Raw genomic sequence first — 19,044 nt, 5'->3', positions numbered from 1 at the left:
AAGCTTCCATTTACTGAGTATACTTAATTTGCACCAAGTACTATACAAACCTGGGTCCATATGTGGTTATATATGTGTGACCAAATAAAAAAGAGTTATCTAAATTATTGTTGACTAGCCCCATTATTGAACGTGAGAAAGAAGGGAGACATAATTTAGAGATAATTACCTTTTTTCTGTCAAATGTCAAGCCTTTAATTCCAATGTTCACATCAAGAGCTTCGACTAGAAGTTTCCGTGCTTTTGCAGAATCCAGGTAGCAATCAGAGCACGGGCAGTTGTCTCGCAACCATACAGCTGGGTAGAGAGACTCTTCCTCATCATGCCAGAGGATCTGCATCAGACGAGTCCCGTCAAGTGCTTCCGCCTTTTGGATGGTACAAGCCATGTTTCCGGTCTTCAGGATTAAATTCTGTCAGCTACCTGCTATGACAAATCAGTGTTAAAAGGATTCTCAGGCAGATAAGATCTAAACTTGGTCTCTGGAAGTGTGAACACTTCAAGTGGACTCTGGCCTCTGCTATTCACTCAGCTGTCAGAGTCTGGGATTTGACTTATTGACGCTGGGACCTTTGTTCTGGTGAGAGTATTTCACATACTGTAAGCAGAAACACAGTGACTAAAAGTAAATGAGACGTAAGTGCTGAGTCAGGATCCAAATGAAAAGAATTCCTTGTTTTTCTCACAGAAAATTCAGATAATAAGTTCAGAACCAATGACATATGCACTTTAATAATTATGTTTGCATAAAAGCTCTGGAATGTTTAAGGAAGAAAAATGTTCCACAATTTGAAAGTGTTACAATCATCCCTGTCCTATTTTAACTGGTGCCCCCTTGGACATGGCTTTTGAAAAAAATGTTTTTATGATACTAAATTAGTAAACTTGCTTTTATGAAAAGAATATTGATGCTTATTATTTACTTAAAGGCCACTATAATTCAGAATATTGTGCTGTTTCTGTTCTATCATTTGCTTTTTTACCTTTACAATACATTTTCTTAATGAAATACAGAAGTCCTTAGGTTCTGCAAGAAACTCGTTTGGTTTCTGGAGATTTTTTGTTTTAATACGTATCAATAGAGTGTGCCTTTTTACTTTAGTTACTTTATTCTGAAACTTTTTGGAGTACTTGTGTATACCTTCATATTACATGGGATTACATGACTTTTTATTAAAAAATCCAGCAAATTTAAGGACATGGACTATTTACAGGAGAGGAAATTCAGTGAAACAGAGACACCATGGTATTATGCTTGAGCATCTGTGTTGATCCTGATTCCATTAGTGACTGTATATTTGACCTTCAGAAGCCATGCCAATGTTCTACATTTTACTTTCTTCATATACTATTTTCCAGTACTCTAAACTTACAAGGATGAAGTAGAACTTACATAGGAAAGGTAGAATTTATATGCGAGAAGTAGAACTCCTTAACTTCTTCCATGTAATGACTTGTTCATCGTTAACAGAAGGTGACATGTGATAATGGAAACAAGACTTCATTGCCTTGAGATGAAGGGGAGGTAGCAATGCTTGCACACGTGTGCACGCACAAACACACAGAGCTTATAATTCCCTGCCAGGCACTGCAATAGGCACTGGGGGATTTAGTGACAAGTAAGATAAAATTGCTCCCTCTGCTTCTTGAGATTACAGGAAGACTTTATGCAACAGTAAGATAACTTAAAATATACTTTGCACAACATGAAAGTAAAATACTTCAAGGTGGTTTCACATACGCTTCCTCAAATCATTGGCTTGGATAATTTAGTCAAGGTATGGAGCAGAGTCAATAGGAAAAAGATTGCTTTAGCCTCACATATAGAGTTCTTCAACAATTGCATGGGTGAAATACAATTAATTGGTTCTCATGCTTATTTCTGCTTCAGAACCATAATTTTTTTCTTAAAATTTGCATAGTCATAGGAGAACATTATTACTTAAAAATCATCAAAAATTATGATGTACTTTCAAACCTGAAAATTTAGCTCATAAGTCTGAGTGAGGATCATTACAGAAGTCCTAACATCAGTTTCTCTGTGGAATGGGTATAGGACATTTGAGTTTCCTGACAAGAGAAAGGGTTGGCTGGCAAGTTTTCTCACATACATTGTTTCAAAAGACAAAGATGGCTTCAATGACCCTGGAATAATACAATTAAATCCTTAACACTAAAAAAAAAAGAAATATAGTACATGTTAACCTATATCAAGGGATGGCAAATATGTTCTGTAAAATGCCAGATGCCACATCTTTTAGGCTTTGCAGTTTGTATACAGTCCCTGCTGCATATTCCTGTTTTTATTTTTTAAAACACTATAAGAATGTATTAGCTATTCTTAGTTCATGGTGTGCACAAAAACAATGTAGGCCACATTTTGCCCCTAGGCAGTAGTTTGCTTATTCTTGATCAAGTTATCTAAGTTTATGCTTTCATTACAATGGAATACAATCATGCTTAAATGCAGAAAATGGTTTTCTTTCCCTTGTCATTTATAAAGTTAAACTTACTCAAATATATAATAAGTATCTTCTTAGTGCATGCTGCAGTAGAAGGTACAAAGATGACTTTGAAGTTCCAGACAACCAGGAAAAGATAATTACGAAAATAAACAAATAATAAGGCCAACATTGCTGAATGCATATTGGTTTCGCCTTATTTTCCTTCCTCACTAGTACAACATTTTCTGACTAGTAAATATTTTGTCAGGTTTCTTTATAGCTAAGATTAGTTATGATATAATTATGCCCAATGAAATATATTTGGAAGTTACTGTGTAGGGAAATTTTTAAAAAGGTGATAAGACTTGCTGTGATATGCTGTTTTCGCTATTTATTTTTTCCACTTCCTCTCTGGAATGTGAATGTAGTATTGGAGGTGAAGCAGTAATTTTGGAACCATGAGGCAAGAAGCATAAGTATAAAATCTAAAAGAAGTCAGAGTTCCCCAGGGTTCTGTGAAAACACTTTACCAGCAATAGATGGTCATGTCTGGACCTCTTTTTTACATGATAAAAATTAAATTCCTTACTTATTTAAACCTTTATTTGCTAGCTCATCTGGGTACAGATAAGTTGGATTTAAGAAAGATTTGTGAAAGGTCATTCCACATTTAAGGTGCAGGCTGAGCCAACAACAACGATATGAAAGTACAGTGTTTGAGCAGTAGAAAACATGTTGTTTGGCTGGGACAAAAGGCTATAAGGGGAAATGGTGGTTGAGAGAGATTAAAAGGCATGTTGACGCCAGATCATGAAGCACCATGCATAGCAAGATAAGGAGTTTGGGTTTCATTCTATTATGAAAGGGAATTTTTATATATTTTTTTCAGATAGCAGACTTGACAATGAAGTTGATGACAGTGTGTATGGTATATTGAAAGAGGTTAAAGGGCTAAAATCAGATACATCGTATGGAGCTGTCATAAAAATTTAGTCTAGAAGAAATGAGAACTTGGGAGTAAAAACATATATGGGAGGATACATGTAAACTATGTTCCAAAGATATACTTTAAATTGCCTGCAGTTTATGTTCTCACAAAAAGTTTTATTATTCTCTTGGCTATTATATGAAATATCATTTTATGAAAGATAATGACTTTGTCTTCAAATTAATACCGGGGAAAAACTGAAAAACTGTGAATTTTCAGTTTTCACAAAACAACAAACTCCTGAACAACCAATGGGTCAAGGAAAAAATCAAAAGAGAAATTAAAAATATTTTGAGACAAACAAAAATAGCACACATCGTAACACTTTTGAGATGCAGTAAAAGTAGTTTGAAGAGGGAAGTTAATAGTGATAAATGCCTTCATAAAATATAAAAAAAGATCTTAAATAAGCAATCTAGCTTTACACTTCAAGGAACTAGATAAAAGAAGAACACACTAATCCCTAAGTTATCAGAAGGAAGGAAATAAAAAAGATTAGAGGAGAAATAAATGAAATAGAGATAAGAAAAAATTAAAACTTTTTTGAAAGGTAGAATTGACAAACCATTAACTAACCTAAGAAACAAAGAGAGAAGACTCAAAATCAGAAATGAAAGAGGAGACATTACAGCTGATGCCACAGAAATACAAAAGCTTGTAAGAGACTACTATGAACAGTTATATGCCAATGATTGAATAATCTAGAAGAAATGAATTCATTCTTAGAAATGTACAACCTACCAGGACTGAATCATGAATAGAAAATCTGAACAGAACAATAAGTATGAAGATTAAGTCAGTAATCAAAAACTTTCCAACCATGGAAACTCCAGGACCTGATGGCTTCACCAGTGAATTCCACCAAACATTAAAGAAGAATGAACATAAATTCTACTTAAACTTTCCCCAAAAATTGACAGAGAGGTAATACTTCCAAACTCATTTTATGAGGCCAGCAATACCCTCAAACCAAAGGCAGACTGGAACACTGAAAGAACAGAATATTACAGACCAATATTCCTGGTGAACATAGATGCAAAATCTTTAACAAAATACTAGCAAAAAGAATTCAATACACATTAAAAGGAAAATACAGTATAATCAAGTGGGATTTATCTCTGGGATGCAAAGATGGTTCGACACACACAAATCAGTAAATATGACACAACAATTAGCAGAATTCAGGATAAAAATTAGGTGGTCATTTCAATAGATGCAGAAGCAGCATTTGATAAAATTCAACATCCTTTTATGATAATAATTATCAACAACGATGTATAGAGGGAATGTATCTCAACATAATAAATGCCATCTGTGCCAAGCCCACAGCTAACATCATATTCACTGATGAAAAGTTGAAAACTTTTCCTCTAAGTTTGGGAACAAGACAAGAATGCCCACTCTAACCACTTCTAATATTATAGTACTGGAAGTCCTAGCCAGAACAATTAGGCAAGAAGAAGAAATGAAAGGCATCCAAATCTGAAAGGTAGAAGTAAAATTGTCCTTGTTTTCTGATGACATGATCTTATACACAGAAAACCCTAAAGACTACAGAAAAATTTTTTTAGAACTAATAAATTTAGTAAAGTTGCAGGATACAAAATCAACATACAAATATTCATAGGGTTTAGGTATAATAACAACTAACATTCTGAAAAAGGTATCAATAAAACAATTCAATTTCCAGGATCACTAAAAATACTTAGGATTACATTTAGCCAAGGAGTAAAAGATCCATACACTGAAAACTGTAAGACAATGACAAAAAAAATTAAATGAGACACAGGTAAGTGGAACAATACTCTGTGTTCTTGGATTTGAATTATTAATATCAGTAAAATATCCATACTACCAAAGTCATCTACAGATTCAGTGCAATTACTATCAAAACTCCAATGACATTTATCAAATAAATTTTAAAAAGCACTCTAAAATATGTATAGAACCACAAAAAATCTGAGTGGCCAAAGCAGTCTTGAGAAGGAAAAACAGAGTTGGAACTATCACATTATCAGATCCCAAAATAGCCTACAAAACTATAATAATCAAAACAGCATGGTATTGGAATAAAAAATACATATAAATCAATAGAAAGTAATAGCCTAGAAACAAATTTGTGCATTTAAGGTCAATTAATCTGTCACAAAGATCCCAAGAACACTAAATGGAGAAAAGATAGTCTCTTCAACAAATGGTGGAGTGTTACTAAATATTCAGATGAAGAAGTATAAAACTGGACCCTCATCTCACATCATACATAAAAATCAACTCAAAATGGATTACAGACTTAAACATAAAATATGAAACTTTAAAACTATTAGAAGAAAACATATGGGAAAACTCCATGACATTTGTCTGGGCATGGATTTTTTGGATAGGAACCCAAATGAACAGGCAACAAAAGCAAAAATAAACAAATAAGATGGTATTGAATTAAATCCCTGCACAGCAAAGGAAATAATAAAGTGAGTAAGGAGACAGCCTAAAAAATGAGAAAAAAATATTTGTAAAGCATACATCTGAGGATCATCTATGTTTTTACTTATTTTAATCAAGTAAGTTAAGCAATCATCCTATATCATTCAATAAGCTAAAGTCACTTTCAAATGGAACCATGCTGACTCTTCTGTAAGCCACAGCAGGGCCCATACATCTGATAAGGGGTTAATCTCCAAAATATATGAGGAATTCAAACAACTCAATAGCAAGAAAACAAACTACTCAATTAAAAAATGGGCAGCTGGGTGCAGTGGTACATGCCTGTAATCCCAGCTACTTGAGGGATTGAGGTAGGAGGACTGCTTGAAATCAGGAGTTTGAGGCCAACCTGGCCAACACAGAAAGCCTCTACCTCTAAAACAATAAAATAAAAATTTTAAAAATAGGTAAAGGAATAGATATTTATCTAAAGAAGACATATAAATGGCCAGCAAGTATATAAAAATGCTATCAATTATCATCAGGTAAATGCAAACCAAAACCACCTCATGAGATATCATCTCACACCTGTTACAATGACTGTTATCAAAAAGACAAAAGATACGTCTTGGTGAGAATATGGAGAAAAGAAAACCCCTGTACACCGTTAATGGGAATGTAAATTATTTTAGCCATTATAGAAAACAGTATGGGACTTCTAGGTCTGCGCCGCCGCCACCGCCACCACCACCACCGCCGCCACCGCCTCCTCGGAACCCAGGCCTGGGGGGCGGTGGGGCCGCGTATGGAGCCCCAGCCCCCCGAAGCTGCCAACATTGCCAACGCCACCGCCACGCTACACACAGGTACCCCTGGGATGGCGTGAGCACTCCCCCAGTGATGGACCCATCTGTGACTCTGTGGCAGTTTTTGCTGCAGCTGCTCAGACAGCAAGGCAATGGCCACATCATCTCCTGGACTTCACGAGATGGTGGTTAATTCAAGCTGGTGGATGCAGAGGAGGTGGCCCGGCTGTGGGGGCTACGCAAGAACAAGACCAACATGAATTACGACAAGCTCAGCCGGGCCTTGCGGTACTACTATGACAAGAACATTATCCGCAAAGTGAGCGGCCAGAAGTCCGTCTACAAGTTTGTGTCCCATCCTGAGGTCGCAGGGTGCTCCACTGAGGACTGCGCGCCCCAGTCAGAGGTGTCTGTTACCTCCGTCATGCCAAATGCGGCCCTTGCTGCTGTACATGCCGCCCCAGGGGACACTGCCTCTGGAAAGCCAGGCACACCCAAGGATGTAGGAAGGGCAGGCCCGAGCGGTTTGGCACATAGCCGCGGGAACGAGTACTTGGGCTCGGGCCTCTATTCCACCTTCACCATCCAGTCTCTGCAGCCACAGCCACCCCCTCATCCTCGGCCGGCTGTGATGCTCCCTAACGCAGCTCCTGCAGGAGCAGCAGCGCCCCCCTCGGGGAGCAGGAGCACCAGTCCAAGCCCCTTGGAGGCCCGCCTGGAGGCTGAGGAGGCCGGCTTGCCTCTGCAGATCATCCTGACCCCGCCCGAGGCCCCAAACCTGAAATCGGAAGAGCTGAATGTGGAGCCAGGTTTGGGCCGGGCTTTGCCCCCGGAAGTGAAAGTGGAAGGGCCCAAGGAAGAGTTGGAAGTTGCCGGGGAGAGAGGGTTTGTGCCGGAAACTACTAAGGCCGAGCCAGAAGTCCCTCCACAGGAGGGCGTGCCAGCCGGGCTGCCGGCGGTCGTTATGGACACCGCAAAGCAGGCGGGCGGCCCCGCGGCTTCCAGCCCTGAGATCTCCAAGCCGCAGAAGGGCCGGAAGCCCCAGGACCTAGAGCTTCCACTCAGCCCGAGCCTGCTAGGTGGGCCAGGACTCGAACGGACCCCAGGATCGGGAACTGGCTCCGGCCTCCAGGTGCCTGGGCCGGCGCTAACTCCGTCCCTACTTCCTATGCATACATTGACCCAGTGCTGCTGACACCCAGCTCGCTGCCTCCCAGCATTCACTTCTGGAGCACCCTGAGTCCCATTGCGCCCCGTAGCCCGGCCAAGCTCTCCTTCCAGTTTCCGACCAGTGGCAGCGCCCAGGTACATATCCTTTCCATCAGCGTGGACGGCCTCTCGACCCCTGTGGTGCTCTCCCCAGGGCCCCAGAAGCCATGACTACCCCCCCCCCCCCCCACCCCCCACCCCCCCGCCTTCTGGGGTCACTCCATCCATGCTTTCTCCAGCCAGCCATCTCAAGGAGAAACATAGTTCAACCGAAAGACTCATTCTGTGATTGTGGTGGGGTGGGGATCCTTGAGAAGAATTACTCTCAGGAGTAATTCTCATTATCTCCTCCACAGAAAACACACAGCTTCCACAACTTCTCTGTTTTCTGTCAGTCCCCCAGTGGTCGCCGTTACACGTCTCCTACATCAATGGTAGGGACAGTTTATTTATTTATTTTTTGAAGGCCACTGGGAGGAGCCTGACCTAACCTTTTAGGGTGGTTAGGACATCTCCCCCACCTCCCCACTTTTTTTCCCCAAGACAAGACAATCGGGGTCTGGCTTGAGAACGAGGTTTCTTTCTTTATTTCTCAGCCTGCCCTTGGGGAGATGAGGGAGCCTTGTCTCCATTTTCAGATGTGAGTAGAAGAGTTAGTTTGTTTTATTATTCCTGGCCATACTCAGGGGTCCAGGAAGAATTTGTACCGTTTAATGGGTTGGGAGTCTTGGCCAAGGAAGAATCACACCCTTGGAATAGAAATTTCCACCTCCCCAGCCTTTCTCTCAGACAGCTTATCCTTTTTCAACCAACTTTGGCCAGGGAGGAATGTCATTTTTGTTCTTCTTTCCCCTGAAAAGCCATTCATTTGTCTGCCAACCTCCCTGGGGTCCTGCCTGTTTCCTCCCAATGGAGGGTTTTTTTGGGGGGTGGTCCCCATCTGGGGGGCCCCTTCAGCCAGTACTCCAGGTCTCCCTGTCTCTCCCCCGCTGCCATTTTGATAGTATAATCTATTTTTAAATGGGGCTTTTCAATAGGGGAGAGGGAGTCATCTCTTCCTATATTTGGTGGGGTGGGTGGGAAGGAAGGGATTTGGGGGGGAATCTTCCTGCCGCCTCCCTCCTCCAAGTGTTTATTTTTGATACCAAACGTGTATTTTCAGTTCCCTCCCTCCCAGCCCCCCAATTTCCTGCGGGAGGGTACAAAAGACCCTTTCAATGTCCCTGGAGTTGGGAGGGAGGAATGGGGGACATAAAGCCTGTCCTGTCTCTATTCTAGGCAAGAGAGAGTGGGTTCAAAAGACTCCTGGGCTCACCTGTTAGCGCTGGCCCAGCCCAGGCCTCCGGACCTGGGAGTTGGTGATTTGGGGGACGGTGCTACACTCATCTCTACTGTTTGTTTTACTTCCCCAAAGTGGACCTTTTTTCCCCCTAAAGAGTCCCAGAGAATGGGGAATTGTTCCTGTAAATATATATTTTTCAAAGTGAAAAAAAAGAAAACAGTATGGAGGTTTCCCCCCAAATAACATATAGAATTACCATTCCAGCAGTATCATTACTGGCCATATAGGCAAAGGAAATGAAATTAGTATGTCAATGAGATATTTGCATTCTCATGTTCATAGCAGCATTATTCAGAACAGCCAAAATATGGAAACAACTATCTATCTATCTATCTATCTATCTATCTATCTATCTATCATCTGTCTACACACACACACACACACACCACACACATACACACACACACCGCTGAATATTATTCAGCCCTAAAAGGGAAGGAAAATTCTGTCATTTTTGGTAACACAGATCAACTCGAAGGGCATTATGCTAAGTGAAATAAGTCAGGCACAGAAAGACAAGTGCAATATGATCTCACTTATACAGGAATCTAAAATTGCCAAACTCATAGAAGTCATGAGCAGAACAGTGGGTGCCAGGGGCTGGGAGATGGGAGAAATGGGGATATGTTGGTCAAAGCATACTACTTATTCAGGATAAATAAGTTCTGGAGATCCAATGTACAACATAGTGACTATAGTTAATAATACTGTCTTGTGTACTTGAAATTTGCTGAAAGGGTAATCTCAAGCATTCTTGCCCCCCAACATACAATGATAACTATGTAAAGTTATGAATATATTAATTAGTTTGATTGTGGGAATTATTTCACAATGTATACATAAGCATCACATTGACCATTATGTTTACAACTTTTATTTGTCAATTTACCTCTATAAAACAGGAAAAATAACAACATAAAGTGAAAAAAGATTATTAGTTTTAATTGTATTGACAGTAAGATTACAAGAGTAGTAATAGTAGTAGAGGTAGCAGTAGTAGTAAAAAGTAATGATAGTTTACATTTTTTGAATGCTTTCTTTATGCCACTCAGTGTTTGGAGTTCTTTTATATAATAACTCATTGAATCCTCATTTCAAGCCAAAGAAAAAAAATCTACTGTAATTACCCAAAAAACAGAAGTAGAAAGAGGCTAGGAAATACCAGCACACAGATGATTTATCTTAAGTTCTTGTAGGAGTAAGACCATTTAAAAATTATTCTTATTTATTTTTATGAAGTTATTTGTGTGCTTATATATATATTAAACTCAATGCATTTAAAAAAATATATTCATTCATGTGTTTGAAAATTTTTTGGCTGAAAGTATTTTGATATAACTTGAAATGTGAAACACTAATACTTAATGAATATTCAGTCCAGGGATTCATTTTCTACCATGAGGAACATTGTTCCTCTGCTTAAAGATGGTGTTGTGCCCATGTCACACCACCTATTGAAGTGACTGACCACTCCTATAGACATCTGTGCCAAGAAACATCAATTACATTTCAGACTGCTCTTTTGAGCTTTCCATCTTTTATTTTTTTCTTCTACTAGGTTTGAATGAGAGAGGAAGAAGCACATTTCCAATCATTAGGGGAACCTGAGAACATTATCTCCAACCCATTTTGCCAAATGGATGTCCTGAGAAAGGTGTTCCAAGAGAGGTGATGTCAGGTTAGTGTCTGATTGGAGGGTGCCCAAGGCACATGGGAGAATGTGGAAGAACTAGAAAGACTTCAGTGTTGCTCATGTTAAATTACTTAGGTATCTCTGTAGAAACTTGGTGGATCATTCCTTCTCTTCACAATCCGTTTCTTAAATTTATGATAAATGTGAAAGGTCATCAAAACAAAAGCAGGGCAAAATGGGAAAATAAGTTTCCACTTTAACTTTCTCTGGATTATTTAAAGGCCTACTGGGACAAATGTGATGAAAATTAAAAAAAATAAAAAAAATCACAGATCATCAGTATTTAAAAGCAAATACTTTCTGAAAATTATAGCTTGTATGTTAACATGATTTGTTGAAATCTGTTTTTGTAATTTAACCATCTTGGCTTGTTAGAATTGAGCTCAGTTGAAGCACCATGGCAATTTAGTTAGATGATAAGCTACTGTGTTTCTCTGAAGTAAAGAAAAATGTAGATGCTCCTAGCTATACAGGATGAATTTTTATCAGTGAGATTTCTTTGGCAAACTAAATAACACCTGTAAAACAAATTTTCTTATTTTATACTTATTTTTCTTATTTATTTATTTATTTATTTATTTATTATACTTTAAGTTCTAGGATACATGTACATGCAGGTTTGTTACATATGTATACATGTGCCATGTTGGTGTGCTGCACCCATTAACTCATCATTTACATTAGGTGTATCTCCTAGTGCTATCCCTCCCCTATACCCCCACCCCACGACAGGCCCCAGTGTGTGATGTTCCCCTTCCTGTGTCCAGTTGTTCTCTTCGTTCAATTCCCACCTATGAGTGAGAACATGTGGTGTTTGGTTTTCTGTTCTTGTGATAGTTTGCTGAGAATGATAGTTTATAGCTGCATCAGTATCCCTACAGAGGACATGAACTCATCCTTTTTTATGGCTGCATAGTGTATGGTGTACATGTGCCACATTTTCTTAATCCAGCCTGTCATTGATGGACATTTGGTTCCAAGTCTTTGCTATTGTGGCACATATTCCATATGCAGCCATATGCAGAAAGCTGAAACTGGATCCATTCCTTACACCTTATCCAAAAATTAACTAAAGATGGATTAAAGACTTAAATGCAAGACCTAAAACCATAAAAACCCTAGAAGTAAACCTAGGCAATATCATTCAGGACATAGGCATGGACCAAGACTTCATGACTAAAACGCCAAAAGCAATGGCAACAAAAGTCAAAATTGACAAATGGGATCTAATTAAACTAAAGAGCTTCTGCACAGCAAAAGAAACTATAATTAGAGTGAACAGGCAGCCTACAGAATGGGAGAAAATTTTTGCCATCTATCCATCTGACAAAGGGCTAATATCCAGAATCTACAAAGAACTTCAACAAATTTACAAGAAATAAACAATGCCATCAAAAAGTGGGCAAAGGATATGAACAGACACTTTTCAAAAGAAGACGTTTATGCAGCCAACATATATATGAAAAAAAGCTCATCATCACTGGTCATTAGAGAAATGCAAATCAAAACCACAATGAGATACCATCTCGTGCCAGGAATGGTGATCATTAAAAACTCAAGAAACAATAGATGCTGGAGAGGATGTGGAGAAATAGGAACACTTTTACACTGTTGGTGGGAGTGTAAATGAGTTCAAGCATTGTGGAAGACAGTGTGGCAATTCCTCTAGGATCTAGAACCAGAAATATCATTTGACCAAGCCATCCCATTACTGGGTATATACCCAAAGGATTGTAAATCAATCTACTATAAAGACAGATGCACACGTATGTTTATTGCAGCACTGTTCACAACAGCAAAGACTTGGAACCGACCCAAATGCTCATCAGTGATAGACTGGATAAAGAAAATGTGGCACATATACCCTATGGAATACTATGCAGCCATAAAAAAGGATGAATTCATGTCCTTTGCAGGGACATGGATGACACTGGAAACCATCATTCTCAGCAAACTATCACAAGAACAGAAAACCAAATACCACATGCTCTCACTCATAAATGGGAGTTGAACAATGAGAACACATGGGCACAAAGAGGGGAACATAACACACTGGGGCCTGTCATGGAGTAGGGGGAGCACGGAGGGATAGCATTAGGAGAAATGCCTAATGTAGATGACGGGTTGATAGGTGCAGCAAACCACCACGGCATGTGTATACCTATGTAACAAACATGCACATTCTGCACAGGTACCCCAGCACTTAAAGTATAATTTTAAAAAAATTAGTAGCTAACCTTCAAGATTGTTGTGTGTTAATTAACCTCACCATTTGACATTTCAGCTTTGGAGAGAGAGGGCAAGAAGTTTTCTAGACATTACACCATGGAGGTTTAACTATATTGTTATTATTCTATTTTTCAACCTTTAAATAATAAAATCAATTAATTTTTACTTGGTAAGATGGAATTTGACCAGACAATATTTGTAGTGCCTCTCTTTAACATCATTTAAATACATACATACTCTACTCAAGATACCTGCTATCTAAGGCTCTTCAACTTGAAGTCTTTTTAAAATTGTAAAATGGTCGTTATAATTATTTTAAAACTTGGTTTAATAGGTGGCTGAGATACTTAACAATTTGTGAATATATTCTCATGTGAATAATGAATTCTATAAAGCGATTAGAGGCCAGGTGCAGTGGCCTATAATCCCAGCACTTAGGGAGGCTGGAGCAGAAGGATTGTTTGAGAACAGGAATTTGAGACCGGCCTGGACAACATGATGAGACTCCCCCACATCTACCAAAAAAAAAAAAAAAAAAAAAAATTAGGCAGGCATGGTGATGCATATCTGTACTCTGAGTTACTTGGGAGGTTAAGACAGGAGGATCGCTTGAACCCAAGAGTTTGAGGTTACAGTTAGCTGTGATTGCATCATTACATTCCAGCCTGGATGACAGACCAAGACCCTATCTCAGCAACTATAACAACAAAAATAACGCCATTAGAAAAACCAGTCCATTCTCTAAAATAGGTTCACAATTCTGCTTGCATTAAATTTCATGCAAACAATTCATTTGTAAATTATACAAAGGAAAACATTAGCTTCACTTCAGTGGAATCACCATGTTTGGATTGGAACTCAAATTATCAAGGTTTTGTTTTCTGATGTAATGGAAAGTACTGGGTTTAGATTTTAGGAAACTCCTAAATTATTTGAACCAGAACATACATTCACTATGAGAAACCTTACATTTTTAATCAAATCCATACCTGTAATATACATTCTTGAGTTTCATTAAGGGAACAAAACAATTGAAAATGTGCACAATGGCTTTAATTGGCCAACATTTTAAAGAGGCATGTTAACAAAGAGCCAGGGTATCACATGCAGTCACCATTCTTTGGGATGGGTTGTGGATTATTCAGGGAACATTGTGAAAATCCAACCAGAATCCTCCTTCCCCCATCCCCAGTCTCTTTTTAGACAGCGTTCTCTCTGTCTCCTCTGTATACTTTCTGGATCAGCTTAGGGATTGCAAAGTAATTTGACTATCAGACTAAGCCAAACGTAATTGGGAAAGAGAAGCTGCCAAGAAGCAATCAGATCCACTGCATTCCAAAAACCAAGTCTATTCCAAATGCTTGATCGACCATCCCCAGCACAGCCCACATGGCTGTGAGCTACATGTGACTAGAGTTCTAATTGGAGGCTCCCCACCACCTCAGTCCACAGACTTGAATTCACAAACCCTCCCAATAAGGAGTAAAGGAAGTTGAGCTGAATAATACCTGTTCTCAGATATGCTTTACACAGCAAACCACACAAAACTTACCAAGTAAAGAAACTGTCAGCTTTGGTTCTTAAGTCCTTTGGAGAGGGAGCCTTCTGATGCCCATCATATCCCAGGATTGATCTGTCCCCAGTTTCCAGTCTGATGTGGTACTTTTTCTTGGAAGCCTTTTTGCTCCTGGCAGTTTCACTGTGGCCCTGCCCCTGGACACAGCTGAGGTTTGCAAATAAGGAAGGATGTCTCAATCTGAAGGTGTAGCAACTACTGAAGGGAGCTTGAAGGTATTTTTGTCTTTGTTTTTTTGTGCTGTTTTGTTTTATTTAAAAAAGAAAAGAGCCTTTATGGCCTAAGGAGTTACCAAGAGAAAATACTTTGACTACTGCTGGTTCCCAAAACCACAAAACCCCAGAACTCAATGCAAAGTATTGCCTCAGTTTAGAATCTTTCTTGATAGAAGGAAAAGCAGTTCTCACCTGTCTTATCTTCTATTTCTGGACCAGCAGTGGCAATGGCAGCAAGTGAACAAGCAGTTCACTTCTTTCCCACCTGTTCAGTGTGACAGCTCATTTATTGCACAACTCACTTAGGGCAGAGGCATTGAGATGTGCATTTAACAGGGAGGAGCTACCAGCACTCACCCTAGCAGAGGTGAAGTGGTATCTACTTGTCAACAGAGTATTCCAATATGAGCCTCTTTAAAGGGAGCTTGAGTTGTTATAAGGGACTGGTAGAAAGACGAGGATTGGCCCCCTAAGCTTGATGCCCTCCTTTCTCTGCAGTTTTGGCTGGAATACACAGTAATTGCCAGAGAGCTTGGGGCTCTTTTGAAGGTACTTCGTTGCCCAGTGATTTGATTCACAACACACAGCCCTTAGGGCAACAAAAGGGAAAGGCCAGAATAGGCAGCATGCCAGGATTCAGAGCCTGACTGCCAGGCATACTCTTGGAGAGTGCCCAGTGCAGGGGGAGCAATTGTTGGACTGGTCTCAGGTGCTAGGTCCTAACAGAGTCTAGATTACATTAAAAGAAAGTCTGCAGGTGGAAATTAAGGTCCAGGTGAGAGATGCATGAGTCCTCTGCCCTCCTCCCACCTAACACCCGCTTCCTAGGCAGATGTAGAAGAAGCCTGCAACTTGTTGCTTCTTGCCCGAAGGATTTACAGGGCTGTGAGTGAGACTCAATGAAAAAAGAATAAGAGGTAACCACAGAGAAAGAAAATGCAGCCCAACTCTCTGGTGGCCTCCTTTATGGGAAATCTCCCCTTCCAGAATGGCAGAATCCCCTCCCTAAATGATGCTTTGTCAGATCTTTTAACAATAAAATTTAAACTGTTTCCCTGAATCTGAAGAAAGGAACCTCTTTTCCACTTTCCTCCTTTCTTCCCCCCAGTCTCCAGGTCAAATTATTGACACACACTATCCAGTGAAAACAACAGCAGGTTTTGTTTTCCATGTATGAGGGGAGGGTGTGTATATGTCGGGTGCCGTCATAAATGTGACCAGCATCTTAAACCCACAGTAACTGAAGTTATAGGTTTGCCAAAAGCAGATAATTATATTTTAATAATTCATGACATCACAGAAATACACACAATTAATTTTTCCTTTACACTTTGTACTTTAGTAACAATTACTGGAATAAATTAGGTAAATTCTGTTTCAGCTTTAAGAAAGTTGCTGACAAGAATGTGCCGAATATATGTGTTTTCTAATGGAATGATTAAATAAAACAAACAACAAATAAACCAACAAGTAAATCTGTTAATAAAGTTTACAGACTTGCACATAAAGAATCAATTCTCACAAATAGGCAAATAATCAAAACGCTGCTTTCCACTGTAAGAAGCTTCTTAAGTGAACATGGGAGTGCAGCCATCTCTTGGACATGCTTATTTTATATCCTCTGGATATGTATCCAGAGGTGGGATTGCAGAATCATATGATAGTTCTATTTTTAATTTTCTGAGGAACCACCATACTGTTTTCCATAATGGTTGTACCAGTTTACATTTCCAGCAACAGTGTATGTATTAATCTATTCTCACACTGCTATAAAGAGATACCTGAGACTGGGTAATTTATCAAGTTTACTGACTCATCGTTCTGCATGTCTAGGGAGGCCTCAGGAAACTTACAATCATGGCAGAAGGCAAGAGAGAAGCAAAGGCATATCTTACATGGTGGCAGGCAAGAGAGAGCAAATGAATGAAGGGAGAAGAGCCGCTTGTAAAACCATCACATCTTGTGAGAACTCACTCACTATGACAAGAACAGTATGGAGGAAACCTCTCCCATGATCCATCACCCCCCACCAGATCCTTCCCTGGACATGTGGGGATTATGGGGATTACAATCCAAGATGAGATTTGAGTGGGGACACAGAGTCAAACCATATTAGTGTACAAGGATTCCTTTTTCTCTACATTCTCTTCAATACTCATCTGTTGTCTTTTTGATGAAAGCCATTCCAACAGTGTAAGGTAGTTTCTCATTGTAGTTTGAGTTTTAATTTACATTTCCATGATGAGTAGTGATTTGAGCATTGTTTTCATATATCTGTTGGACATTTGCATGTCTTTTGAGAAATGTCTATTCAGATCCTTTGTTTATTTTTTATCAGATTTTTTTTTTTCTTTTGAGTTGTTTGCTGTTGAGTGTTTCTTATATATTTTGGATACTCCTTGTCAGATGGATAGTTTACAAATATTTTTTCCCATTCCATAGATTATCTTTTCACCCTGTTGACTGTTGCTTTGTTTGTGCAAAAGCTTTTTTTTTTAATGCCACCTCATTTATTTGTGCTTTTTTTGCCTGTGTTTGGGGTCATATACAAAAAACTATTGCCTAGACCAATGTCATTATAGCATTGTTCACAATAATCAATAAAGGAAATTAACCTGGGCTCATCAATAGATGAATGGATAAAGAAAATATGTTGTGTGTGTGCGTCTGTGTGTGTGTGTGTGTGCATGTAATGGAATTCTATTCAGTCTTGGAAAAGAATTATAATTTGTGACAACACGGATGAGCTTGCAGGACATGTACCAAGTGAATTCAGCCAGGCACAGAAATATGAGCACTGCATGATTTCACTCACACGTGGCAACTAAAAAAGTCAAACTCATAGAAGCATAGAGTAGTATGGTGGTTGTCAGGGGGTGAGAGTGGGGACAGGGGAGTGGCGAGATGATGGCCAAGCGTACAAAAATTTAGTCAGATAGGATTAATAAGTTCAGGCAATCTACTGTACTACAGTTAATAATAATATCTTATATACTTGAAAATGGCTAAGAGACTAAATAGTAAATGTCCTTACAACATAAAATAATAAGTATATGAGGTGATGGGCATGTTAATTAGTTTGATTTCATGATTTCATAGTATATAATACATTAAAACATCAAGTTGTACACCATAAATATATATAATTTTTACCTGCCAACTATACCTTAATTAATTTTTTTAACCTTAAGTTCAGGGTTACAGATGCAGCTTTGTTATATAAGTAAACTCATGTCATGGGGGTTTGTTCTACAGATTATTTTGTTACTCAGGTATTAGACCTAATACCCATTAGTTATTTTTCCTGATCACCTCTCTCCTCCCATTCTCTACCTTGCAATAGGATGCAGTGCCTGTTATTCTTTTCTATGTGTCCATGTGTTCTCATCTTTTAACCCTCATTTATAAGTGAGAACATGCAATATTTGGTTTTCTATTCCTGTATTAGTTTGCTAAGGATAATGGCCTCCAGCTCCATCCATGTCGCTGCAAAGGATATGATCTCATCCTTTTTTATGGCTGCATAGTATCCCGTGATGTATATGTATCACATTTTCTTTATCCAGTCTACCATTGATGGGCACTTTGGTTGATTCCATGTCTTTGCTATTGTGAATAGTGCTGCAATGAACATATGCTTGCATTTGTCTTTATGATAGAATTATTCCTTTGGGTATATACTCAGTAGTGATATTGCTGGGTTGAATGGCAGTTCTGCTTTTAGGTCTTTAAGGAATCACCAAACTGTTTTGCACTATGGTTGAACTAATTTACACTCCCATCAACAGTATATAAGCATTTTCTCTGTAACCTCACCAGCGTCTTTTTTTTTTTTTTTTTTTAAACTTTTTAACTGTAGCCATTCTGACTGGATCTGAAATGGTATCTCTTTGTGATTTTGATTTGCATTTCTCTAATGATCAGTGATGTTGAGCTTTTTTTCATATGCTTGTTGGCTGCATGTATGTCTTCTTATGAAAAGTGTTCATGTCCTCTGCCTACTTTTTAATGTAGTTTGTTTTTTCTTATAAATTTGCTTAAGTTTCCGTATGAAAGCTGGATATTAGACCTTTGCCAGATGCATAATTTGCAAATATTTTCTTTCATTTTTATAGGTTGTC

General features: G+C 39.0%; 1 protein-coding gene and 1 pseudogene across 3 annotated transcripts in view; one reads left to right on the top strand and one right to left on the bottom strand.

The window, feature by feature from the left end:
* BBOX1 (gamma-butyrobetaine hydroxylase 1) overlaps window positions 1-15,419 on the bottom strand; it is a 92,029-nt gene extending 76,610 nt beyond the window's left edge. Inside the window, exons 1-2 of one of the 3 annotated variants that reach the window (XM_009186403.2) lie at window positions 15,116-15,419; window positions 170-423 (exon numbers count right to left, since the gene is read on the bottom strand). In XM_009186403.2, the coding sequence (XP_009184667.1) occupies window positions 170-388 (219 nt within the window). In that variant the 5' untranslated portion in view covers window positions 389-423; window positions 15,116-15,419. Of the gene's footprint in view, window positions 1-169; window positions 424-7,437; window positions 7,508-14,684; window positions 15,056-15,115 lie in introns of those variants that run through there. The other 2 variants (XM_009186401.3, XM_009186404.4) reach the window with 2 other exon arrangements.
* Window positions 6,595-8,039, top strand: LOC103877595 (annotated as a pseudogene).
* Window positions 15,420-19,044: the final 3,625 nt, after the last annotated feature.

This window comes from Papio anubis, chromosome 12 (genome assembly GCF_008728515.1).
Source record: "Papio anubis isolate 15944 chromosome 12, Panubis1.0, whole genome shotgun sequence".
NCBI lineage: Eukaryota > Metazoa > Chordata > Mammalia > Primates > Cercopithecidae > Papio > Papio anubis.
Note: the sequence above shows the minus strand (reverse complement) of the source record. Positions and strands in the feature narration are given on the sequence as shown.